Consider the following 27,108-nt stretch of genomic DNA (forward strand, 5'->3'; position numbering starts at 1 on the left):
CGGCACGAGGGCCCTCCCGGCACGCTGCGTTCTCAGCAGGCCTGCAGTGACTCACCACCTCGCTCCCTCCCTCACTGCTGACCCCGGGCCAATCCCTTAATGAGTCTACACCCCACTCTTCTCACTTGGCCGGGACAATTGCCTGGTGGAGTTTTTAGCTCCCCGGGGGCAGGGCTTCTGTCAGCAACCGTCCAGGTTCCTCGAGAGAGGCTTCTCGTAGGGTCTGGAGGAGCATAAAACCCTTGGGTGGACCCGAAGGTCCCAGGCCCTCCCCGTGCACCGAAGGAAGGCTTTAATGCCTGTGCATTCTTCTAATTTCAGAGCCTTTCAACAGCATTTTATACCGAATACAATTTCCCAAGTGTTGGTGTCCTGGAGGAATTTTCCCTTGGACACCTCTTGGTCAAAATTTCTTGGGGGAAACAAAAAAGCAACCAGAGTAGGCCCCCAAAGTCTGCAAAGCAGAGACCAGTGGCAATGGGAGGTGAGAGTGCGGCGGACTGACCAACGGGCCCCGGGGCAAGGGGACCACCGCGCGAGGGCGCGGGCGGATGCTCTGCTCGCCCGCGCAACCGAAAACGGGCGGCGAGTATCGCGAGAGGGCTCAGCTCCCCTGCAGCGAGCCCTCGGGCAGGAGCAGAGGCCCAGGCGACGGGCGTGGGCTGCGGGGTCGCTCGCTTGGTTCCCCGGCTAGCATCTCGGCGCCCCTACTTCCAGCGCGCCCCGTCGCAGCCAGGCGACCTGAGCGTCCCCCAACCAGCCTTGGGCCGGAGTGCTGCCCGCGGTCCTTCGCTCGCCCGGCCGCCAGCGCTCGCCGCCCGGCTGGGACCCGGCAGGTGGACTGCGGCGGGCGCACCCTCCTTCCGGCCCCGACCCCTCTCCCGGACCCTCCCTCGAGCCCTGGCGCGCCTCTGCTCCCCGGCCAGAGCTCGCAATCTGCGCCCCTCGAGTTACCTGCCTCGGGAAGTCCCAGTTCGCAAGCAGCCCGGACTGTAAAAGGGTGGATTCGGCAGAGCCCAAAACCACATTCCTAGGGGAGGGGTGGGGTCCCCATCTAGAGGGTCGCGGATCGCATTACCGGCCGAGGGGAGGAGACAGCGGAAGGGAGAGTCAACAGGGGTAAAAGTTGCTTTTCGCTTAGTACTCCCCTCCCCCTCCCTAACGCGCTGCGATGCCGGTTGGCTCGGGGACCCAGTGTCCGCCCAGGTTCCGGAGCCCGACGGCCCCGGAACGGTTTGGCAGGACAGAGGCATCTTTACATCCGCGGATGCGGCAGTCAGAGCGCCGGTTGGTCTGCAGGGCTGCCGGGCTCCGGGGCCCCGAGGGCGACCCCCGGCTGCCCGGGGGCGGGAAGCAGAAGCCCGCCTCCGGGCACCGAAGATCTAGAGCAATAACAGACGCATAAATAAATCAATGAGCAGCTCTTTGCTGCCAGCAGCAGGGAAACCTCGGGCTGATTAAATGCAGACGTGGGGTGTCTGCCAGGACAGGAGGGCGGCGGGGTACGGGGAACCGGCGTGGAGGCGAAGGGTGGGGGCAAGGGAGGCCGGGGCAGGAGCGACGGGAAAGACCCAAAGCCACGTTTTTAAACATGGAGGGGGGGAATTTTAAAGGCAAACAGTACGGGGGAGGGAGGGGGGCCGGGCTGCGGGCCTCTGGGCCTCCCAGCCACCCGGGGCAACTTTCCGGGCGGGAGGTGCGGCCCGAGGGGCGGCGCCGGCGGCGGGAGGCGGGAGTCCGAGGCCGAGGGAGGGGGGGAGTCACTTTAAAGGCTCTTTCTTACCCATAATGCTTTGTGGGGACGTTGACAAGTGGATCCAAGATGGCGTAGAAAGTAATGACAGGTAAGTCCTGACTTCCCCCTTCTCTGCTGCTGGGACCGCTCCGCGAGCTGCCGGAGCCCTCCGGAGAGGGGACCGGACTCCCCTCCGGTCCTCCGAGTCCCGGGAAGGGCGGCCCCGGGGCGGGCCTGGGGCCCAGACGGCCCGCGGCGGGGCCTGGGAAGCGGGGCTCTTCGAGGCGAGGCCCGGACGCTGGGGCTGTTTACAGCTTCTTCCCCTCCCTGGCCCCCTTCCCCTCCGCTGGGGGTCGCGGAGCCCTCGGCCCAGGCCGTGGAGGGGGCCTCGCAGACCCCGGCCGCGAGCCTGAGGGAGGTTTGTCCAGCCCACGGCACTCCGGGAGGGGGAGTCGAGCCGCCTTGCACGCTCGCCTCCTCCGGGTCGCGGCTGGGGGTGGGGAGCGTGCAGGCCTCCCACGCCCCGCTCGATTGCCCCCTCTGGGCTCGGACTTCCACGCGGGGTGGGGCGGGGGCCGGAGGGTGGGCGCGGGGAAAAGTGGGTCAGGGGTGCACCCCTCCCTCCCCCGCCGAGGGCTGTTGCCTGAGCTTTACTTTCTTTACCCCCTTTCTCCGCCCCCTCCTCGGAAATTCTCATTGGCCCACAAGCACATCAACAAAAATAAAAACAGAGGATCCTTTCCTGGAGATTCCTTCAAGACTTCCCTTTTCTTGAGCTAAGGGACCGCAGTTTTATCTAAGGAACTTTGATTGATCCCAAATTATTTGAGGCTTCTGCACCCTCCCCTTTGCTGAGGATCCTCCAGCCAGGGTTGGAAATCAGGGTCTTAGGATTCTTCTTGGATTGAGACCCTCAGGTTTTGTTTGAAACTCAAAATTGTTGTTCCTTCACCCTCACCACTTACACTTTTCAGGCAAATCGTTAATAGATGTGTAACTCCAGAGACAGTGGATTCCTAGAGTTGGGCGGGGGGAGGGGGGAGGAAGGCGTCGTCCTGGCTAGTTCTTAATTTTGCCCTCTCTTAAACTCTTATGAATGGATTTCTTCTCCTTCATCTCTTCTTTTTTCTCCTTTTTTTTATTTCATGTTTTGAAAGTAAGGTCAGTCAGATATGACATTTTTATGTTTGGATTTTAAGAGCACTTTATAATTATTCTTTCATCACACAGAGAGGAAATGTTTTTGTTTTAAAGTAAAGCAAACAGACTCATTTACAAAGCTGCATACTGTATACCATTTTGGTAACTTTTTCCATTTGAAATTTATATGCCCTTTCACTTCAGGCTGATAGAATGTTTGCTACTGATCATGTCTCTTACTGGTGTTGTATAGACACATTATACTTTTCTGTTTATCTCAGGAATTGGATGAAGTAATTGATCACTAAAGAACTACAGTGCTGGTGAGATGTGTAAGGTGAGACTGCAGTTAAAAATGATTTACCTTTTTTCCTTCTTTATTTTAATCAAGTCATGAGGGTGAGACTGAAACTAAGTAATTTGATGGGGCCATCTTTATTTCCAAATCACTCACTCAGTCAAATGGGAGTAGAGGCAGGGCTAGATTTGGAAAGGACAACTGTGTCAAGTATACCAAACTTTTCAGCTACTGGAGCTTATCCAGAGCCAAGTGTTATTTGCAGCCATCCTTGATTAGTATCTTCACCAGGGGTAATTATAGTTTGCCTATTTAAATTCCCTTGTGTAACTTTAATTGAATGTCTTAATTTTATCTGTGCTTTGGTGTCCATCACTTAGTCTGCATTGAGTGTTAGTGATTGTGTATGTGGATTTTGTATGTCTGCAGTTTGTGGGACTCGTGTAAAGTACACCCTTTCCATTGGAAAGCGTTATTTCAGGCACATCCTGCTTTTATTTTCTGAAAAATGGAACAGTGCTTGTCTCTCTCATAATTATTTGGAAATAAAAATGATAGTGTTGCATTTTGGTTATAGGTTATTAGGGATGAGACTGGCTTGTCATTATCTTCTGGTCACATGTAGTGTGTGAATTCAGAGTGTTGCTTTATTTAATCTAACTTATAAGGCTTTGGATTTATAGAACATTATTAATATAGTGTCAATGAACAGTCAGTATTCTGTACTGGTGAGAAGGAGAGTGGTTTGCTAATTTTACATTCTTCACAAGCAATTTTCTCAACTTTAAAAATATACCTTTTTATTTATTTTTTATTTTAGTCATCGTAGATGTACTGTACCACAGTGTGTGTGAGTGTGTGTGTAAAATATTTTACTATGGTTTATTGAGGAAATGTAAGTTGTTATGGTAGATTGGTTACTGCAGCGTTTTGTTTGTTTTTCCTTTAACACATCTGGGTAGCCTTTGAATTTTGAAGTCCACTCACAAAGTTTTCATCTCTATCACACATCTGTTTAAGAAGAGTAAGCTGTGCTTTATTTTATTCCAGATTGAGGCATACAATTGACATTTTTGCCTTAAAAAAAAAACTTGGGAGAGGAAGGTGGACATAAACCAAGATCTTTTTGTAAGTGCACACACCACATTTGCTTGTGTTTGAAACTCAGAAGTGCTTGTGTGTATTACATATATTTTTATTTTTATTCTTAGCAGAGCAAATATGGATTTTAAAATTTATTTTCAGCTTACAGATGGAGGCATATTCATGCCTTAGACCTCCCAAACTGTACCTTTTATCTTTTTTTTTTAATACATATTACTTTGTGGAAAGAACCAATGATCTACTTTTGGGCCTATGGAGATGTTTGTTTATAATCCAAAAGGGAATATTTAGAAATAGGTAATCTTGTGTGGCTAGTGTTGTTTGGCCTGAGCTGTGTCAAGACATTTTCCACAATTTTCACACATGTAGACCATGTGAAGTGTTAGTATTCACTTCAAAGTGAAGTTGGTGGTTGGCCACCAAACAGGTTGTCACACGAAGTATTCTAAAATGGGAAATGCCATAGTATTGAAGTTTGTGGTGAAGCGGGGGTCTGTGTCTTTGAGCTGAATGAAGACACAGCTTTTTTAGTCTGTCCTTTTGGCTGGGAAGCTGGGACACTATTTTTAGGTAAGGCGGGAGTTTTGGGGAGTCAGTAAGTGCCTCTCTATCAGCTGGTGTGCTTGATTTTTGCAGTTGTTAGCAAGAAGTTTCATTTCTAGTACCATAAGTATTCAATCTACATTGTTTTAAAGTCTGTATACATTTATGGACAGTCCAGTGTTTTACTGGAGAAGGGAGTGATGCCAAAATAACAGGGGAAATCATTCCTACTTGCAAAGGCCTTGTGTAGTTTAAAAATATAGAGCCTATTCATGAAAGGCTAAGAATATTGCAGAGGGACCTGCAAATAAGTAGCCCAGATCTTACACATGCATTTTTGTTCTCTGTTTAAGAAGTAGGCATGGTATTGATATTAAATGCAAATTAGTCTATAATTATCTGTCAGACTATATTTAAGACTCTAAATGCAGGCCCAGCACAAGAAGTAAGGTCCTTTGCCTGTTGTTTTAAATGCGTAGCAGTTTTAAATGCATAGTAGATTTGGGGCCAAGTTTATCAACTTGTCAGTAAACAAGAGATGGGGAGGAGCTACTTAAAAAATTATAAACAAATTGTTATGGCTGTTTATTTCCATAAACTTGGATAAGTATACATGCAAATATAATTTGATTTCTAAGTAATAGTTTGAATTGTTTCCTAGGAGAGAAGTATATGTGTGGAGAGTGTGGCCACAGCAGCTTGTAGTTCATTTAAATTGCTGGGTGTAGTCGGGATGACTTCGGTAGCATTGGCTAGGAGCAGCGTAAAACTTAGTGGTCTGTCACTTCACCGGTGGCTGAGATTATCCTTTTGAGCTACACTGAATTTAATAGAGTTAATATTCCTCTTTCAAAAATAAATAGTAGATATAACATGAAGATTTTTAATTTATGTGTATATACATGTGTGCATATATATTTATATATGTATATATCTTTATTTTAAAAGCTACCAATTGTATAAAGCAAATTGAAAGTTTTTCAGCATACTACTAAAGAGTCATACCAACTTGTTTCCTGGTGTAAATTGTACTGGGTCAGTTTCTCCAAGGGCAGGAAGTTGTATGGTAAAGCCAGAATTTGTGTGTTCAACTTGTTTTGACTCTCCAAAACTCTGACTCATCATTAGGTTCTTCAAAGAATGCACGGCAAATTTTTTTGAGTAAACCATTGTGATGTGTGAATGTTTGTGATTTTTGTTGTTTCTGTGCCATATTTTAGGTGTTCTCGGAACATCTGAATTTGCCTTTTTGCTTTCTTCTGTCGATATTCTCCTTGTGGTGAAAATATTCCTGTGAGGCGAGCTTCCTTTCAGTAGGCAATATGTGTAACTAATATAGTTAAAACAATTATTATTTTTATGTAAAACTGATGCATGCTATGGTAAACAAATGGGCGCAGTGCTAAGTGTATGTAGGAAAAAAGATGAAAAGCCTCTGCTCTCCTTCCCCATCTTTAGCCGTGTCCCCTAATCTGACCGTAGAAAGCAGTTGGTGTTACGTGGTGTTCGGAAGACCTCTCTTGCCTAGGTGCGCGGGCAGTAGTGAAAGCAGAGGGAGAAGTCAGGGAAGGCATGGCCACTGAACCCATTTAGATGATAAGCAGGGATTCCGCCCTTATTTTCTGTGATGTTAATTAATATTGATAATCTTAAACTTCCATTAGTTTAAGATAACTGTAATTGAATTGTTAGTGAAACACTCAAACAGTTAATTGCATTGTCAGGTTGGTAAAGTTTTGATTTGTTGATCTTGTAAGGAAATAAATAATTGGAAATTGAATTCACATAACCTTAGGGCTGGGAGTAATGTTGGTAATTATCATCTGTGGAATTTTATGATGAGATGCACAGTATACTTACTATAGGCTTTTTTTTTTTTTTTTTGCGGTACGCGGGCCTCTCCCGTTGCGGAGCACAGGCTCCGGACGCGCAGGCTCAGCGGCCATGGCTCACGGGCACAGCCGCTCCGCGGCATGTGGGATCTTCCTAGACCGGGGCACGAACCCGTGTCCCCTGCATTGGCAGGCGGACTCTCAACCACTGCGCCACCAGGGAAGCCCACTATAGGCTTTTTATAACTCATTATCTTTCCTTTAGTTTTCAGAACAACTCCAAGATAGCTGTTATTTCTGCTTTGCAGAGGAAATTTAGGTTAAATGTGAATTAACGAACATAACGTCGCAAGACTAGTAAGTAGTGGTGCTGGCGTTGTGCCTTGGAAAGGGCGTTCTCTTTCCATTGCAGTATGCTCTGCTGCTTCTATCTAGTCTGTCTTATTTTCCAGATGAGGAAATTGAGGCCTGGAGAAGTCAAGTGACTTGCCCAAGGTCACACAGCTGATTAGTAGCAACATTAAACCAAACTTTTATCTCTGGACCCTTATCTCAGGACTCTTGGTCCTGGCTGGTTATGCTACATTTTATTGAAGTACTATGGACCAAAGGACCATATGCTGTGACCACTGGATACAAATGCTTCAGAACTGATACATCAGCAGTGGTGTTTTCTAGTATGTATTAAAAGGTTCCTTCTCTCTCTTTCAGAAATTATAAAGAGCTCTGATGGGCTATTTGGGTGATACCCAGTGCAGTGAACTGCAGGTGAGTAAGGTCTGGGAGAGCCTTATTTACAAAGCAAGGACTTGATAATGCCTGAGGAAAAGACAAAAGAGACTTAATCTAGAGGAGGGTGTCTGGTCAGCAAGATGAGGTGGGACAAGGTGGAGGAAGTAGGGCACTGGTGCAGCAGTGGGGACCTGACTGGATTGGCTCCTTCTGGAGCAGACTGGATGGTGGCGAACCTACTCCAGACAGACTGCCTGACGCTTTGTCAGTTTGTTTGAAGAGAAGTGCGGGTAGGTTAACCTTCCACTTCTGTTTTGAATGAGTAACTGCACAGGGATTCAACCTATCTGCATATGATTGGATCTTCAGAGGTCCTTCAGTTTTTGTGTCAACATTCTTGAGTGTTGATCACCCAGTGCTCTGATGAACGGGTTAAGTATTAAATTGTTTGTTTTTCCTGTTATCTACTATGTGTGTATTGTCATGAATGACTGTATATATCTGCATTTTTGAGGATCTAGATGCCAAGAACACTTCAAAGGAAACAAAAGGTTAAACTTTTTTCCTAATGGTTGTATTAGTCCTTCAAATTATTTGTTTTTTGCTGAAATGCCCTAAGAATGACATTTTAGTCTTGAGTATTTATTATTTCACAGTTAGTAATCTTCTTGGTCCATTATAGTATCTTGGCCATTCAGTATTAAACTAAGAAAACGGTAATACTACAGAAAAACAGAAGACTGTTTTAATATTGTCCTTGTGGGGCATCAGTGCTAAAATTATTTTTTGATACATTTTTAATACTAGTCCCAGAGACTTTAATGAGACAATGCTATATACTTTTAGGGTTTATAATTAAACTTAGGCTTGGCTACTTATTGATTGCTAAAGTAAAACATTGTTGTTTCTTGAGTTAGGGTAGTTTGCACATTCATCCCCCGCAGGTTCATGGGGGTGATCAGAAGACTAGTTGAGCTGGTTTCTTGGTCCTTGGAAAGCTGGGGTCTGGGTTGTCATAGGTCATTGTGATAAGAAGTGCATGAGCGTTCTCAGTTAAGGCCAAAGTGAGCAGTAAAAGAGAGGTGTGGTCCTCTTCCTGAGAGTATATCGAGTTTGCATCCTGGGACCCCTAGTTTCCTCAGTATGGTAGAACTTTCTCTCTTAAATTACAAAATAATTTAAGAATTGTTATTAAGTAAATTGTTAAGTATTTGGGTTACTACCCCTAAAACAGTTGATTTTTTTTTTGGCATTCTGTTAAAAAAATATATATGTATAGATATATATCTATATCTATATATATACACACACACACACACACACACACACACATATATATTATTGTACTCATTTTTAATTATGATGCATATAATTTGAATTTTTCTTATTTATTAGATTATGAAACATTTCCATGTTATAGTTGTCACAGTTTTAATTGACATGATTACACTTTGAGAGACTGCAAAATATTTCATCAAGTCATGCCGTCAGTAATTTACTTCAATCTTTTTATGTTAGATGTTTATGTTGCTGGCTGGTTTTCAGTTAATACTTGAATCTATGTTATTGTAGATATTGTATTTTTTTCTGGCTAATTATATCTCTAGGATAAATTTTTGAATGCATTATTGTGTTAAATGGTATGAATGTTTTTATGGCTTTTGATATATATCGCAATACTGTTTTTTAAGAATGTTATACCAGTTTGTACTACTAACAGATATACAGATGAACCTGTTTCACCACAACTGGATATAAATACATTTTTTCCTTAAAAGTTTTTGCTTATTTAATAGTGTAAAGTGGCATTTGTACTTCTTTGTTCTATAACGTTGAATTTTTCTCTTTGAGTCTCTTCATGGTGAATTGTTTGTTCATATCCTTTGCTATTTTAATCAGTAAACTATCGATGTGGGCTTTGGATGGTAAGGCACGTATAACCAGCTAATAAACAGGTGCTTATTAAAAAGATGATCAGAACATGTTCAGTGAGAATGTTCAGAGAGAGTCTAGTCTAGATGGTAAATTTTCTTGAGAATAGTGGTTGAAGGGGAACAGGTGAGTTATTCCAAGATTCAGTTTGGCAAATGTTTAGTACGCATCCGTGTGTACCACGTGTTGCGTCCTCTTAGTGCTTCTCAAGTCGTCATGGCATATACTTGGTTGAAGGAGGAGGCTGCTTGAGGCTGCTAGAGGCTTGACTTGTTGGGACTTTGGCTCTGAAGTCGCTTTGTGGAGGGCTGAGGGGATCACTGACTAGAACGTCTTTAGCTCATTCACGGCATACCACAGTGCCACGGCACTTTGAGAAGCTCTGTTCCGAAGGATACAAAGATGAATCAAACATCATTTCCTCTGACAAGGAACGAATCATCTAGTAGAGAGAGTAGGGGCACCAAAACAAGAAAGGACTAATAGGAATTTGAAGGGTGCTGTAAGAGGGGTTCAGACAAGGTGCTTAGGGGTTCAGTGGAGGGAGTGATACTGCCCCCTTGGGGATATAAGCTAACACTTCAACTGAGGAGGTGGCATTTAAATTGCACCACTGTGAAATTGAGGCGCCATGGCAAGAAGGGGGCATTCTGGAGGGAAGGGTAGCTTGAGCAAAGGCTGAGGGGTGGTGTTGGAAATGAGGTGGCTGTCCGGAAACTGCGTATCCAAATTACCCGGACTCTGGGTTACATGAAGGAACGTAGCGGACAGTGCGGCTGTTGAGAGGTCATGACTGGGTTTTGGAGAATGAATATGATGGATTGTCAGTGAGGAGAAACTAGAGACAGCGTTTTCAGTTGGGTTCCTGCTATTACTCCAGGTGAGGGATGATGAGTGCCTGAGTTGGTGTACTTGGGGATGAAAGGAGGTGGTGGAGTCAAGAGGTATTTTGGAGGTTGAACAGAGAGATGTGGTGACTGATTAGGTAGGAGGGGAAGCGAACAGTCAGTTCTATGTCTCAAGTCAGAGATGATGCTGAGGTTTTTATGGTTGGATGGCTGGCAAAATGGGGCAGCAGGAATACAGAAGTCAGGAGGAAGAACAGGCCTTAGGGGTTTAGGATAGAGAAAAGACGAGTTTGGTTTTGTGAGTTTAAGGAACTAGTAGAAAGGTGAAATCAGAATCTTAACCCTGGAAGGAACAGATGAGGAAGTTCAGGGCCCAGAGGAACTAGAGGGACCAGTGAGGTCTCACAGTTAGATAAAGCAGAGTGTAGACTGCAGCTGCCTGATTCCCAGTCCAGCACTCTCTTCACTGCCTCAGACTGAGAAACTTCTCTGCGGTGTTTTCCTCGCACCCAGGTGTGCTCAATAGGAAGTTGGACGTGGCAGAGCTTATGTTGGGAGTGAAGAGTTTATTTCTTAATTACATTTTTTTTATTATGGAAAATTCCAGATGTATAGAAGTGGAAAGGGTATAATCAGTCCCACTGTACCCGTTGTTCAACTTTAATAGTTACTAATGCTGTTTCATCTGTTTCCTCCCTCTCCATCAGTTATATTGAAGTAAATCGGATAGAGTGTTTTGGTGAACCTGAACTCTGTGTATCTGTAGTTAAGGAGAATTGAACAGTTCAGTAGGGTATGTTCTGAGCTTTCTGGGTGGGGGTCTAGAGTGAACAGAAGTAGTATTAATTGCCAGAATTCCTGGGCAAATCATTTACGTCTTCTGAGCCTTCGTTTGTCTGTGAGACGGAGGTAATAATGGCAGCGTCACAGAATCACCTGAGATAAGGTGTAGAAAACCCTCTGTGAACTGTGAGCCTGAAGTGACGCAGGTTTTACTTGTTGGTAATAACAGAAAGGTGATGCTGTTCCTTTGGGCTTCTGTGTTGCTGGCATTCAGTACATTTTTATTATTCAACAAAGAATTATGTGAGGTACCTGAGGCTTCAACAGGGAACAAAACAGACAAAATCTCAGCTCTCCTGGAGCTCATGTTCTAGGTCTGGAGTATAATAGGAAGCTAATACCTTAATAGTGATTAGTGTGGGCCAGACACTGTTCTAAGTGCTTTCATATTTTACCCTATTTAATTCTTGCAGCAATGCCTTGAAGTGTAGCACTGTTATTATTCCCATTTTGCAGATTTGGAAATCAAAGCAAATGTTTAAGCAGATTGCCTCAGGTCACAATGCCAGGATTCATATTGAGGCAGAGCTGGCTTCAAGCCTATACTCTTACCCCTGTGCCATTAGAACGCTTCAGCTCATTCATGGCGTACTAGTGTTTGATACAAATAAAAAAGGTAGGCCCTGATTGAAATTATCCCTAAACAAGTAAGTGTTCTCTTCTTGTGGGAGAAAAAAGACAAAAACAAATGAAAAAAATGGCAGTACACAGTTCTCTGTGGATGGGGGTATATTAATATTCTTACATAGACAAGTGTTTTTCTTCCTAACTTTTTACAGGCTTCACCAACTTTCTTGGTTTCTTTAGATACAAATGGCCACCTCAGTGGAAGGAAGTCATTTTGCTGCTGGTATTTGGGAGGAATGGCTTCTTGAATGAAGCCCTTCTTGTTTACAATTCTTCTTTTTCTCCTGCTGCTCTCTCCTTACCTTGGGGCAGTTCCCTTCTCTGATTTCCCCTGTTCTCTGCTCCTCCTTTTGCGCACAGCTGTGGTGTCCCTTCCCAGTCTCACCAGCTGCCCATGTTCTCAAGGATTTCCTTCCTTCTGCCTTTGCCTTCTCTTCCCTGGCCTGCCTCTGTCAGTCACCTTGGGCCTTACCCTCTGTTTTGGCTTTTCTGAGTTTATTCATTGGGATGAACATCAGGACCAATTTCCCGCCCCTGGCTCTGGCGCTGCCCTGCCAGCTCTTGTTTCTCCTTCATGGGCAGGGAAGATTGGGAAATGTGCAGTGAGCATTCCTTAAGTTTGCATCGGGATTAGGACATGGGTCTCACTCCTTTTAAGGAGGGTTAGGAGGGTATTACGGCTTGCATACTTGTGGGGTTTTTTTTAATATTGTTAAAATATACATAACATAAAATTTACCATTTTAATCATTTTAGCATACAATTCGGTGTCATTAAGTGCATTCACATTGTTGTACAGCCAGCACCACCATCCATCTCCGGAACTTTGTCATCTTCCCAAATTGAAGTTCTGTACTCATTAAACACTAACCCTCCATTCCCCTCTCCCTCAAGCACCTGGCAAACATCATTCTACTTTCTGTTTCTAAGAATTTGAATAGGGTCCATTCATACCATAGGTACCTCATGTAAGTGCACTGATACAAGATTTGTCTTTTTGCGACTGGCTTATTTCACTTAGCATGTCTTCAAGGTTCATCCATATTGTAGCGTGTGGCAGCATTTTCTTCCTTTTTAAGGCTAAATAATATACCATTGTATGTAAATATATTTTTAAAAATTCATCCATTTTTTTGATAGACACTCGGGTTGCTTCCACCTTTTGGCTGTTGTGAATTATGTTGCTGTGAACTTGGGTGTATACATATCTGTTCAGGTCCCTACTTTCAGTTCTTTTGGGAAATGCCCAAAAGTGGAATTGTTAGATCATATGGTAATTCTGTGTTTAATTTTTTGAGGAATCCCCATATTTGTATTCCATAGCAGTAGCACCATTTTATGTCCACCAGAAATGTAAAAGGGTTCCAATTTCTCCACACCGTCGCCAACAGTTATTTTCTATTTTTTTGATAGTAGCCATCCTAATGGGTGTGAAATGATAATATATACTTGTTTTTAAAGGTGTTTTATGTAGAATAATAGCATTTCAGGACTAGAAATGGTATTAAAGATTTCTAATTCAGTTAGCTGTAGACAGCAACGAATGTTCTCATATGTCTTAGCATTTTCACTTCTTTCTCAGTTGGAAAAAGGCATTTTGGGCAGATGGGTGTCTACTGGATCTTTGGCTCAAGATGAACTATGTCTGACCCAGGCAGGGTACATGGAATGCAGCTTTGCAAGAGATCTGCTCTTCTCTTCTGCCAGTGACTCTATTTCTTATACCTCTTTACAGTTTCCAACTGTGTCTTCTGGGTTATTTAATCTTCTTTCTGGCTTCTTTAAGGGATAAGGTAATTGTATTCAAATAAACATATTGGGCTTCCCTGGTGGCACAGCGGTTGGGGGTCTGCCTGCCGATGCAGGGGGCTCGGGTTCGTGCCCCGGTCCGGGAAGATCCCACATGCCGCGGAGCGGCTGGGCCCGTGAGCCATGGCCGCTGAGCCTGTGCGTCCGGAGCCTGTGCTCCGCAACGGGAGAGGCCACAACAGTGAGAGGCCCGCGTACCGCAAAAAAAAAAAAAAAACCCACACAAATAAACATATTTATTTAAAAAAACTAGGTAAGTTAGCAATTAATGAGCCCAAGATCAGTATAAACTGCTCAGATGATTAAAAAGACTGTATTCAATATCAATTTGAAGGAAACCTAAATATTACTCCTGGATGTTAGCTATAATTCCTTACTATGTAAAATAAGTCACCCCTTTTCAATCTTTTTTTTTTTTTAATTTGGAGGAGATGAATTAAGCAGCATAAAATAAAATATATTTACAAGAAGATTATAACTTCTGGATTAGTTTGGGTTTTGAATCTTTTTTAAGTTAAAGAAAACTGTTAGTTTAATTTATATTATGAAAATCTTTACGCCTACAGCGAAGTTGTAAGAATAGTATAATACCCAATTGTTAGCGTTATGTCATAATTTGCCTTGTCTCTCTTTCTCTGTCAAATAGCTAGAATTTTTCTTTTTCCTGAGCCAGGTGAAAGTAAGTGGCAGACATCTTAGATGGCATTTCATTCATACTTCACTATGTGTCTCCTAAGAATGAGGACATATTTCTTCATAAACATAATACCATTATCACACCTAAGAAGATAATTCAGTAATACTAATAGTTATACTATCAGATATCAAGTCCATGTATAATTTTTCCTATTTCTCCCCAAAATATATTTTATTTCTTTAGTTTCTTTTTTTTTAAAATTTATTTATTTAATTTATTTATTTTTGGCTGCGTTGGGTCTTCGTTGCTGTGTGCGGGCTTTCTCTAGTTGCGGCAAGCAGGGGCTACTCTTCATTGCAGTGCGTGTACTTCTCACGGTGGCTTCTCTTGTTGTGGAGCACAGGCTCTAGGCATGCGGGCTTCAGCAGTTGTGGCGCACGGGCTTAGTTGCTCTGCAGCATGCGGGATCTTCCCGGACCAGGGCTCAAACCCGTGTCCCCTGCACTGGCAGGCGGATTCTTAACCATTGCCCCACCAGTTATTCTTTTTTTTTTTTTTTTTTAGTTATTCTTTTTTTAAAAAATTATTTCCTCATTTGTTTTTATGTGATGATGCCTTTATTTATTTATTTTTTATTATTGTTTATTTTTGGCTGTGTTGGGTCTTTGTTGCTGCACATGGGCCTTCTCTAGTTGTGGCATGTGGGGGCTACTCTTCGTTGTGGTGCGCGGACTTCTCATTGTGGTGGCTTCTCTTGTTGCGGAGCACAGGCTCTAGGTGCGTGGGCTTCAGTAATTGCAGCACCCAGGCTCAGTAGTTGTGGCACACAGGCCCTAGAGTGCGTGGGCTTCAGTAGTTGCAGTGTGTAGCCTCAGTAGTTGTGGCTCGTGGGCTCTAGCGCAGGCTCAGTAGTTGTGGCGTACGGGCTTAGTTGCTCCGCGGCATGTGGGATCTTCCTGGACTGGGGCACGAACCTGTGTCCCCTGCATTGGCAGGTGGACTCTCAACCACTGTGCCACCAGGGAAGCCCGGTATGCTTTTGTTTTAATTATGCAGTTGGCTCTCTTGCGTTGATTTACATTTTATTTATAAAGCTCAACTGCTTTGGATTATGATTTGTTTACAAGGCTACACAGATAATCTGGAAGGGAAAATGAAGAAATACAAATGACAGAAAATGTTTTATAATAATAAAATTTTCTTGGCAAGCAGCAACCTTTTCTCAAAGTCAGTCTTTTAATATAATTTGCTTGCTTCATAAATATGGGTTTTTTGTTTTTTCGTATCTTTATTGATTAGTAAGCATGTTAAATGACTTGGGAGGAATCTCTCTTCAAGAAATAATTTGGAATTATTGATCCAGAATGCTGACCATTCTCAAAAATGGGCCAGGAAAATCAAAGTAATAGATGGAAAAAAAAATCTCAATTTTAGCTCTTGATATAACTTTTCTTAAATTTAGGGTTTTTTTGTTTTTATAATTTAAGTTACTAAAACACATGGTGGAAGGTCCATCAAGATATTTATTTTATGTATTTAAAGCATTTTACTTTGCTGTATTGAATTCCATTCATTCTGGAATTTAGGAGAATTTACCTCTTTATGAAAGAGATTATTCAGAGTAGAAAATGATTGATGACCTTCGCTTCCAGTTTTCTTCTCAATAGACTTAGTCTCTCTTCTAATGCTTCTTGCATACTCAGTAATTTTATAAGTTTTAGAGAAAAATGCAAGTCTGGCTGAATATTAAGCACAGTACAATAAATAAAGCTCTTTTACTTTGCAGAATATTTTACATGTGTGTCCCATAGATTCATCAGAGATTCTAGTTTTGCATAAAGGCAAGTACATTTAAAGACAATACAACATCCCTGTCTATGACATTGGCATTCGAATGAGAAGTGAATTTGGTTCAGGACAGTTCTTGGAATGCTTGGCATTTAGGTTATTTTAGGTCAACTCTTTCGGAAATTCAATTAGAGTATTTATTGAATGGTTTTAGTGAGCTGAATGGTTGTCATGGGGATATAGATGATATAAAACATGACTCCTATTTATAAAATAGTTGTGTTCGTCAGATAAGGCATCTTGCATGATGTATTTAATCCAAGATAATGGATGAGTAAGAGGCAGATCATTCTATAGGAAGTAATTTTGGTTTTGAGAGAGGCATTCTTAGGGAAATAGGCCTTGAAGTGTTCATTTAGAGCTGGGCAGGATTCAGGTCCGGAGAGAGGAGGGAAAGGATATTTGGGTAGAGGGAAGGGCATTGGCAGAGCCTCAGAGGCCTGACGGTCCCTGGGGCCTGTGTGGGAATGGTGGGAAAGTTGGGTTGCAGTCAGCCTGTGGGTGGCCTGGACGTTGGGTAATGAGCATGGCCGTCAGTTTATGGGCGCCCTCTCTAGAGTGGTCTGTAACTTGCTTCCTCCCTGAGGAAGTGTGACATGCTTGTGCTAGCTGCAGTGTCTTCCCCACAGCTGTGCTGTCCATTGAGGAGAAGGGGGCCTGCTCTGCCATGGCTTCCTTACTCCTCAGGGTATGGCATTGAGTTATTTTAATAATGTATCAATCTGCCTTTTCTTTCTTTTGTCACAATGCATTTACTTTCTAAAGTGGTCTTGTTTTCAGGATAATAATTGGGTTTCCACAGGGAAAATAATAATGTATGAGGCAAATTACTGACTAAAGGCAAATTACTGACTTAAAAAAATGAATCTCTAATTTTTTTTCTAGTAGTTCTTCTTTTGTTTAAATTTTTGTTTTGTTCGTTATGTAAAGAAACTTATGTATAGTAATTTCTGCTCAGGTGGATAGTGGTAATGTCTAGCACAGCTCATTGGTCTTCTGAAACCTTTACAAATGCAGTCTGATTCATTCCAGCCAAGTTAATTATGAGGTAGATAATTTTTTTTCCCTAATGGAGACAAATGTAAAAGACAGAGATACAGAAATCATCTTCAGTTTAGATTGAAGAAATTTTAGTTACTACTGTTTGTTCCTGCTATTTGATCACAGTTTATTTTTATTTTTTGAAGTCTGTCTCTAATCAAATAAGATTTAATTTTTTAGAAGTAAAAGAGGACCATGACTAAATTAATAAGAAAAGTTAATTTAGGACAATAATTGATTTTTAAAAATATAAAAGTATATTTCATGACTTGATTTCAAGACGATCTGGCGGTTATCCTTACACTGTTGCAGAAGGAAGTCCACAGTGGGACGAGAATGGTGCTTACAAATCACCTCCCTTATTATCTATTACTGAACATGTCTTAGTCCAGGCCAGTCTGCCTCCCACCTCGGTGGTACACTGTTGATTTCATTTTTCTTCCAGTATTTACTTTTGGTCCTGGACCAATTATCTAGCTGTGATGGGATTCTTCAAAAGTATCCTACATTTTGTACCTAGTGAACTAGTGATTGTTCTGTTTGCAGACATTCTTTCTGAGGCTCTGCTCTTGCCTTGCAAACCTGCATTTGCAGAAAGGGAAATGTATAGATTTCCCTTTTAAATTTATTTATTTTATTTATTTTTTATTTATTTTTGGCTGTGTTGGGTCTTCGTTTCTGCGCGAGGGCTTTCTCTCGTTGTGGCGAGCGGGGACCACTCTTCATCGCGGTGTGCGGGCCCCTCACTGCCGCGGCCTCTCTTGTTGCGGAGCGCAGGTTCCAGACGCGCAGGCTCAGTAGTTGTGGCTCACGGGCCCAGTTGCCCTGTGGTATGTGGGATCCTCCCAGACCAGGTCTCGAACCCGTGTTCCCCCCATCGGCAGGCAGACTCTCAACCACTGCGCCACCAGGGAAGCCCAGGTTTTCCTTTTATTAACAAACTTATCCTTCTTTATCTCTTTCCAGTTTTTTTTTTTTTTTTTTTTGCTGTACTCGGGCCTCTCACTGCTGTGGCCTCTCCCGTTGTGGAGCACAGGCTCCGGACGCGCAGGCCCAGCGGCCATGACTCATGGGCCCAGCCGCTCCGCGGCATGTGGGATCTTCCCAGACCGGGGTACGAACCCATGTCCCCTGCATCGGCAGGCGGACTGTCAACCACTGCGCCACCAGGGAAGCCCTGCCTAGCTTTTAATTGCGTTGTTTTCTTACTGTTGAGTTTTGAGAATTCTTTATATATTTGGATACAAATCCTTTTTCAGGTATGTGATTTGCAGTTGTTTTTTTCTCAGTCTTTAGCTTGGCTTCCTATCCTTCTAACATAATAGTGTCTTTTAAAGAGCAAAAAGGTTTAATTTTGAGAAAGTCCAATGCATAAATTTTTTTCTTTTTTATATTATACTAAGATGGGTAGATTTTAAAATAAGTTTCTGTTCTATAAAAGTGGTGAAAAGTAACTTAGTGATGGGAATGTTCTCACAAAGTTGACTTTGTGGAAGGTGCAAATGTTATTTTCTGGCAAGGTGGTACTATATAATATGCTCCTTAGTCTTGGCAACACCTAGGACTTCTGTTTAACCAAAGAATGCAATTGGTTGAGGTTTGCGAGGGTTTTCACACTTTTTAAAAAATGATGATCACTAATGTGGTTAAATATGTATACTTTCATAATGCAGAACTATGTAGGAATTAGTCCTTAAGACTCTTCCAGGGTTAAAATATTACATTCACATTTGATGCTTTTGGGAGTGCCTGAGTTTGAGTTTCTGCTTCACTGGAACAGCATGAGAACTTTGAGTGTAGGTTCAGATTCAGTGTCATGGCTAAAAGCACGAGTTGCATCAGAATGTCTGCATTTGAATCCTGCCTTTTATTAACAGTGTAACTGTGGGTGAGTAACTTAACTTCTCTGTGCTTCAGTTTCCTTATCTGTTAGTGGGAATGATAATAATAACATCCACCTTGTAAGGTCGTTTATGAGGAATCAAGCAGATTACATAATATAGTCATTTCAACAGCCTCTGGCCCACAGTAGGCATTCAGCAAATGGCTCTTGTTATTATTTTTATTATTATTGCTGAAATAGCTTTATGATAAAATTGTTTAAACAAATGTTTTGGAATATTTTCAAGAGTCGGAATAACCACGTATCACAGTAAGTCATTTCTCTCCCATGCCCACTTTTTTCTCTTTGCACTTATTATTAATCAATACCTGTGACCAGTGTTTTTAATAATCATGTGTATATACACTGTTTTACAAGACAACTGTCAGTTCATTCCATTTTTCACATCCTGTGAGGTACTAATCAGATATACACATATACATCAATTCGCTTCAGCTGCCTGAAATATCAACCTAAATTGGCTTAAGCTGGAAAGAAATTTGAGTTAGGCTCAGCTAACTGCGAAGTCAGGCACAGCTGGCTGGATTCAGGGCTCAAGTAAAGTCATCAGGACTCAGGTTCTCCCCACGAGTCAACTCTGCCTTTCCTTGTATGGACTTCAGTTGTAGGAGCTGGATGTTACAAAAATGGCTGTAGCATATTCACCCCCTGTAGCCTGTCAGCGTTTAGATTCAGCCGGAAAGAGTGCCTGTCTCTTTCCCAGAAGCCTCAGCAAAAGTCTCATGATGTCTCATTGGCTCTTATGGGGTCACATGTCTGACCTGGAGCCAATCGCTGTTTGAGGCTGTGAGACTGGGATTGGCCAGTTCTGGTCACATGGCACCCCTGGCTCTTTGGCAGAGTCGACCCCACTGGAGCCATGCCGACTGAGAGTCGGGGTGAGGTACCTACTCTGAGGGAATTTGTGGGCTTTTATCACCAGAAAAAGGGATGGTCGCTGGCTGGTCAAACGACTAATATGCTATTAGGCTCTTTTTGTAGATCGGCAACAGATCACAGGGGTTAATGGATTTGAATTAGAATCTTGGTTACTGATTCCAGCTTTTTTGTCTGTGAAGTTACATCCTCCAGGAATGCCGTTCCCCACAGGGGCAGGAGTTTGCAGAAAGTTAGTGTTGTGTATTCTTTTGGTGAAAGTTGGATAATTTTTAACACGAAGAGAAAGAGTGGAGGCAAATAGGGGTGGCCCTCGCAATGGGTGGACGTGGTGCTTCTTCCCACACTGGTGGGTTCAAGCGACTCAGTGCCCTTCTCCAGGCCTTTCTGTCCCCGTGGCAGAGGCTGTACAAGACCCAGCTTGGTCAGTGTCTGTCCACCACGTAGCAGGGTCGCGTGCTGTAGACGGGTGTATCCGTGTATCCTGGCCAAGAGTGTCGGCTACATGGTGAGGTGTGTCTGGGAGCTGGCCTCGTGTAGAGGTAGTTTCTAGATCTGTGTTTTTTGTAGTCCATTTTAGCGTGGCTTGAGACATTGTCTCTCTTTGACCTCGTCTGGCAGTTTTTATTTTATGTTTTTCAAGAAGGCACTTGAACTTCTTCAGGAGTATGTGTAGCCAGGTCATGCTGTTTTCTGAAGAACCAGGGAAGACAGTTACCAGAGACCTGCCTCGTATGGAGAGCTACACTACAGAAGTACCTGCAGTGAGGGCCAGGGAGACCGCAGTTAGAAATGAACTGTTGGGGCCTGATTAATTAACAAACGTAATTGTGGTAGGCATCTTCATATCCAGTGCTGAGGTGGGCGTCTGAGCCTCCATATCAGAGACATTAACTCTTGAAATTAAGTCACTTCCCCCCATAGCTCCTGGAGTTAGTAATTCTGTCCCTAATCTCTACTTCTGTGTTACTTTTATTGAGATATCCCTGGCTAATATGTTTGGTGATTAATGTTGACGGTAGTCTTTGTGATCTCCCCTCAGAGCCAGTTTTAGGGGTTAGCTTGTCTTCGTCAGCGACGTACAAGTACACTTGTTTCTCCAATGGCTATTGGGGAGCATAATCATTATTATGATTGCATAGTCATAACCATTATTATTTTATCGAGATGGAGAAAATGGGTGAAAATAATTCCTCTGTCAAGTAGATAAAGTAGTTACATAGCATGATATCTTATTTTCTATGAATACAGTGTTGTATGTTGAAATCTGTAAAGTGATTTCCATTTTGTATAAATTGAAAATACGGAATTTTAGTGAAATAACAATAGCTAACTAACACTTACTGAGCACTCACTGTATGCCAGGCATTCTTTTAAGCACTTTACACGTATTATTTCATTTAATGCTTAAGTGAAAATAAATAACCATAGGAGGTAGGTATTAGTTGTCTTCTTGCCATTTTAGAGGTGAGCAAGTTGAGATACTTGAGGCTAAGTCATTTGCTCCAGGTCACGCAGCTGGTGAGTGACACAGTTGGTGAGTGACAGCTGGTGAGTTCTGAATGTAAGTCCTCTGGCTCCAAGTCTGTGCTTTGGATCACTGTGCTGTGTTCTCTCCCTAGCAAAGATTTTAGCTCATGTGTTGTTAGTTTTTCGTTTCATTTTACTTCTTTTTGTGATATTTTCTAGATGTGGGCTAGGAGTTGTATAGAGGAGATTTGCTAATTCTAGGACCTTGGGAATCCATGGATGTATCCATCTTCTGTTGCTGTTATTGGGCAAGCAAACACTGTATGCTTGTTCATATCAGTAGGTCGCAACCAGGAATGATTTTGACCCCCCAGGGGACATTTGCTGATGTCTGGAGATAGACATCTTTAGTTGTTGTAAGTCAGGAGACGTGCTCCTGGCACCTAGTGGTCAGAGGCCGGGATGCTGCTGAAACATCTTATGAAGCACAGGACAGCCTTCCGCAACAAAGAATTGTTCAGCCCAAAATGTCAATAGCATCAGCTCTGGCCTATAGAATAAGTTACTGATGATCTTGTAATGCATTCTGATCTCTAATGGGCAAAGTCACGTTAGTAATGTAGAAATGATTACTTTTGATGTTTATTTGATAATTGATTTCCCCAAATTAATGCATGTTTGTATAAGGGACATAAACACCAACTATAACTTAAATATTTAAGTTCCCCTAAAGTAAACTGGGAATTATAGCCCACTGAGGGAGAGCTGAGGAAGTTTAAAGGGAGGCCATGTAATGCCTGAGGATACAATACTCTAAATATTTGTTGGATTACCTTGTGAATAACACAATTAGATTTCATTTTTTGTGTTAACTTGTCAAATGTATAAACATTTTAAATATCCTGTAATTTTAAAAACCGTGTTTTGGTATTTTTTTTTAATAAAAATTTCATACTGAGAAAAGTGGAGAATATTACATTGTACCCCGTGTATGTACCACCCATATTTAACAAACGCTGACAAATACTGAAATCCATTTTGAGCTCTTTCTCATCCCATCCCTTAGGTGTTTCTACATTTTTTGTTATACCAAACATCTCAAAAGTTGAAGGGGCCTGGAACTCTTCCGATGTCTGTCATCAGGCCTCACTCACTGCTGCTGCCTTTTGTCTGCCTGTCAGCTTCTCCCCTCATCTTTCACTGCAGTATATAGGCGGCAGAGGGCGGAGCCAGGTTGTCTTTTCAGAGCTGGAAAGGCCAGGCCGAGAGTGGATATGCAGGCTGGAGGGAGGCGGGAGGACAGTAAGTATGGGTTTCCCCCAATGACTGAAAGCAGAGCATTCCCAGGAAACCTTCCACAAGCCGACATGGCGTAAAGCGAAGAAGCAGTGACCATAGGACACATCTTGCTAACGGATGCACAAAATAAATTGAGCTAAAGCACAGAAGTCCAGTGACAGTTCAGAGCTATGGTGGCTTGATGCTGAGGTGCTGAGTGTGGTTCCTGGGAAGGAGCTGGGCGGTGCCCCTTGCACCCACTTTTGCAGCTCACAGTGCGGATTGCCTCTGTAAGGGCTGCTGCGAAACACACGCCGAACACTGTTTTCACTTTCCCCCCTTTTTTGTAAAGATAGATATCCTCTTTGGATTTCTTTTGGTTAGGAAAACAGGCACTAACGTGGGTCCTTCTTAAAAGCGAAGTGGCATAAATGGAGCTTTGGAAAGATGGAGGAAACCTGTACCTTGGGGCCATTTGGTAAGGTAGAAAGTGGGGAGAGTGAGCGAGGGTGGGAACAGGCAAGAAGAGCAGTCTCCATCCCGACAGAGATGGTGATAAGAGGTCAGCAAGGGTGATCCTCCGAAGCAGTGTTGTGACTGTCAGGTCTAAGGGTTTTAGGTCTTCTTTGCCCAGGTTTTCTGCTCCCTGCATTATGAGTGATAGAGCTCAGGAGAGGCTGCGCTTGAATTCTCAATCTCTATTACTTGGACTGCTTAGTGGTCTGTTATTAATGGCAATGCCTGCTTCTCACCAGTTGTTCACAGGACTTCTACATGATAGGTTCCTTCTTTTTTTTTTTTTTTTGACCGCACCATGCTGCCTGTGGGATCTTAGTTCCCCAACCAGGGATCAAACCCTCCCCCCGCCCATTTCCGCCATGGAAGCGCGGAGTCCCAACCACTGGACTGCCCGATAGGTTCCTTCTTTATTTAAACACCTCCCATCATGCTCCATTGCTATGGAATAAAGCCCTCACTTCTTGTGGCATTGGAGGGCATTCTTAGCTCCTTTCCCTCCTCCTCTGACACACGTGGAGTGTATCGTGTGCTTTCTCTGCCGCGGTGGTTTCTTGTGCATATTCTCTCTGAAGAGCTCCCCCGTGCTCTCCTGTCATCTCTGCACAGTGAACTTGGGTTCTGCTTTTGAGGCCAGCTCATGCCTTTCGGCAGATGGAAGGTATTTCTCGTTATTTTTCACTTGTGCTTTGCCTGTCTTGCTAGAATCTGAGTTTCTCGAAAGGAGTGATGACGTGCTTCCTCATTGAGTTTAGTGCTGCTAACACAGGGCCTGGCCTCAGGAAATGTTTGCTGAACTGAATTAATAGCCAGTTCAAACTTGCCCTTGAGCCAGTGTTTTGTACTGGTGGGAAAAATCCTACCTGGTATGGACTTTGATTCTCTGCAGTCTCAGTTACAGAATTATAAGACCGAAAATAGGAGGCTGGGATAGGAAACATTTTTGCACCTTCTGGTTTTAAAAAAAAAGAGACGCCTTCATGGCTTGTAATATTCAGCATCATGTTTCATTTATAAATTTGACGTATTGTCGGCATGATCCTGACTTACGGTTGATATTTTGCTTGAATTTTAGTGAAGACTTCATAAAATAGAAAGGAGAGGCACAGGGTTTGTAGCGTCCGTAGTTGCTCCTCAGCTCTGACCTTGATCAAAAGGCTGCTCGAGAGTAACTATTCAGATAGCTGGTTGGGCCAGTTGAGTTAGGAATGGGGCTAGAATTGATAATTAGTAACTTGTTAAAACCTTTTCTGATTTGTTCTCCCTGTCTGTAGGATTTTTGTCCCTGAGTCATGGAAGACAGAAGAGCTGAGAAGTCATGTGAACAAGCGTGTGAATCACTTAAGAGACAGGACTATGAAATGACCCTCAAGCACTGCACAGAGGCCCTCCTTTCTCTTGGCCAGTACTCCATGGCTGACTTCACAGGGCCGTGTCCACTGGAGATAGAAAGCATCAAAATCGAGAGTCTTCTGTACAGAATCGCCTCCTTTTTGCAGCTGGTGAGTAAACACTGTCAATGAGCCAGTGCTGAACCATGTAAAATGGCTGTTTTCTGTGAGTGGGACTCTTGCTGATCACTGCTGCTACAAATCACCACATTCTGGGCTGAGGACATGAGTGAAGTGGCTAGTGATTGCTGAATATCTTTGATGGCAAGTAACTGTGTTTTTAAGCCTTGAAAGTATTACTATCGTATAGCATTTTGGATTATTCACTCCATTCAACAAATATTTCAACCAATATTATTCACTCAATTCAACGAATGTTTACGCTCTTCTAGGTATCTGCTATACGTTGGTGAAAGAGAAAGAGAAAGATCCCTCCTTCATAGTAGTTTTTCTAGTGGGGGGGGCAGACAATAAACCATAGGCATTATAAATAGGTAAACACTTTAGATTGTTAGAAGGTAACAGTCTGCATGGAAAAAAAAGTAGAATAGAGGGTTACTAGGGTTAGGGTTAGGGTTGCAGTTTTAAATTGGGTTAAGATGGGCCTCATGATAAGGTGATAGGAAGGAGGTAAGGAAGTGAGCCATGTTGAAATCTGGAAGAAGATCGTTACAGGCAGAGGGAACAGTCAGTGCGGAATTCCCGAGGCGGAAGCATGCCTTCCACGTCTGAGGAACAGTTGGGAGGCCCTTGTGCTGGAGTAACGTGCCCAAGGGGGAGAGTGCAACAGGGCTAGATCCTGTGGGACCCTTCAGGCCACTGTAAGGGCTGGTGTCTGCTCTACTTGAGATGGGATGCTGTGCTGGGATTTTGAGCAGAGGAGTGGCATGGTCTGCTTTAATAGGAGTTATTTGGCCTTTGTGTTGAGAATAGACTGTAAAAGAATAAGAGCGGATGCAGGGAGACTAGTTTGGAAGCTGTTAGAATAATCTAGGCCAGCGGTGAAGTGGCTCAGATCAAAATGCTAGCAGTGGAGATGGTGAGAAGTGGTTTGTTCTGGTTACAATCTGAAGATAGAACGAAGCAGATGTCCTAATGTACTGAAGGCAGGGAGTGAGAGATATGGAGCAGGCATAGTTTACTTACTTTGCCCTTTTTTTGTCTGAGCAATTGGAAGCGTGGAGTTTCCTTACACTGAGATGAGAGGGCTGTAGGTGGGGAGATGGGAAAGAGTTCATTTTGGACATACTGATTTGAGATGACGTTTAGATATCCAGCTGGAGATGTTGAATAAGCAGTTGGAAATGCAGGTCTGGAGTTTGGGAGAGAGGTCTGGGCTAAAGATGTTGATTGGAGAGTCTGTGGCCTGTAGATGATATATAAAGTCTTAATCCTGGGTCAGATCAGTAGGGGAATGAGTACAGGTAGAGAGAAGGGGCGGGCTGAGGACTTAGTCTTGTGGCACTAGTTTAAGAGGTTGGGAGGAGAAGCAAAGCATCCTGAAAAGCAGCCCGTGAGGTTAAGGAAAACTAAGAGAGTAAGATGTCCTAGGAACCAATCAAAGAAGGCCTGTGTCCAAAGGAGGGAAGGTTCAGTGTCGGTTGCTGTGGGTGGAGTCGTGAGGATTGAGAATTGACTGAGAAATGACAGTGTGTCTAAATGGGTACATGTAAGTGTATCTAACTGGATCCACTGGCAGTCACTGGTGACCTCCATGAGAGCAGCTTCCATGGAGTGGTGGGTGAAAGCCTAATAAAAGAGAGTTTAAGAGAAAGTCAGCGGGAAGGGAATTGAAATACATGATACAGACAATTCTTGAGGAGTTTGCCCCACTGAAGCACAAAAAAATGGAATGGTAGCTGGTGGGAGAAGTGAAGTGAAGAGAAGGATCTTTTCAGATGAGGGAAATAAGAGCATGTTTGTTTCTAGGACTGAACCGTTAGAAAACAAAAAATTAATGATGTAGGAGAACTAGAAGAAGCTTGCTGGAGCGCTGTTCTTGAGTAGGCCCTGGAACAGATCTGCACAGGTGGTAGGATGGGCTTTAGGAAGGAACAGCGATGGCTCACCTGGTAACAGGCGGAAGGCACAGTGTGTCGGGAAGTGGGCAGCCATGGTAGTGGCCATCCGTGGAAAGTCTCTTCTCAGGGCTGCAGTTTACTCAGTGAAGTCATTAGCTGAGAGTGAGGATGGGGAAGAGATTTCTGGTGGCTTGAGGTTGGAGAGGGCGAGGGGAGGAGTGTGAATAAATGGCCTAGGGAAGTGTACTGTAATGTCTGTTTGTAGAATGTTGTGTAAACCTCGGCCAGAGGTAGCTTTACTCTGTGCATATTAAATTTGCAACATTAGTGATTAAACTTTGAAACAAAGCTGAGCTTTTTGATAAAATCTGTTTTAAGCAGCCCTTGAACTACTTAACTTTATCTTGTATCTTTTATTTTGCAGAAAAACTATGGGCAAGCTGATGAAGATTGTAGGCATGGTATGTTTAAAAGCAGGATTCTTTTCTGCTGTGAAGATTTTGAATTATTTAATTGAGCAGTGTTTAAGATTTGTTTTTTTTCATATGCTGATTTCAAAAGTAATTATAATATTTAAAAAACCCACCTCACGGTGGTGCTGAGTGACTAATTTGGATGGCGACTTTCCTGCTATGATGGGTGCACACATGAACATTGTTCCTAATCACGAGTGTTGGCATTGCT

The 27,108-nt window shown here is 43.1% G+C and overlaps 1 protein-coding gene across 6 annotated transcripts in view; it reads left to right on the forward strand.

Annotated features, from left to right (window-relative positions):
• Window positions 1-1,803: 1,803 nt before the first annotated feature.
• HELZ (helicase with zinc finger) overlaps window positions 1,804-27,108 on the forward strand; it is a 155,010-nt gene continuing 129,705 nt past the window's right edge. For 2 of the 6 annotated variants that reach the window (XM_082861322.1, XM_082861327.1), the window contains exons 1-5: window positions 1,806-1,844; window positions 3,157-3,212; window positions 7,364-7,420; window positions 24,287-24,514; window positions 26,849-26,885. In XM_082861322.1, coding sequence (XP_082717448.1) covers window positions 24,305-24,514; window positions 26,849-26,885 — 247 coding nt within the window. In that variant the 5' untranslated portion in view covers window positions 1,806-1,844; window positions 3,157-3,212; window positions 7,364-7,420; window positions 24,287-24,304. Of the gene's footprint in view, window positions 1,845-3,153; window positions 3,213-5,228; window positions 6,134-6,917; window positions 7,010-7,363; window positions 7,421-24,286; window positions 24,515-26,848; window positions 26,886-27,108 lie in introns of those variants that run through there. The other 4 variants (XM_082861323.1, XM_082861324.1, XM_082861325.1 and 1 more) reach the window with 4 other exon arrangements.

Source organism: Leucopleurus acutus, assembly GCF_964270905.1.
Source record: "Leucopleurus acutus genome assembly, chromosome: 19".
In the NCBI taxonomy this organism is placed as follows: Eukaryota; Metazoa; Chordata; class Mammalia; order Artiodactyla; family Delphinidae; genus Leucopleurus; species Leucopleurus acutus.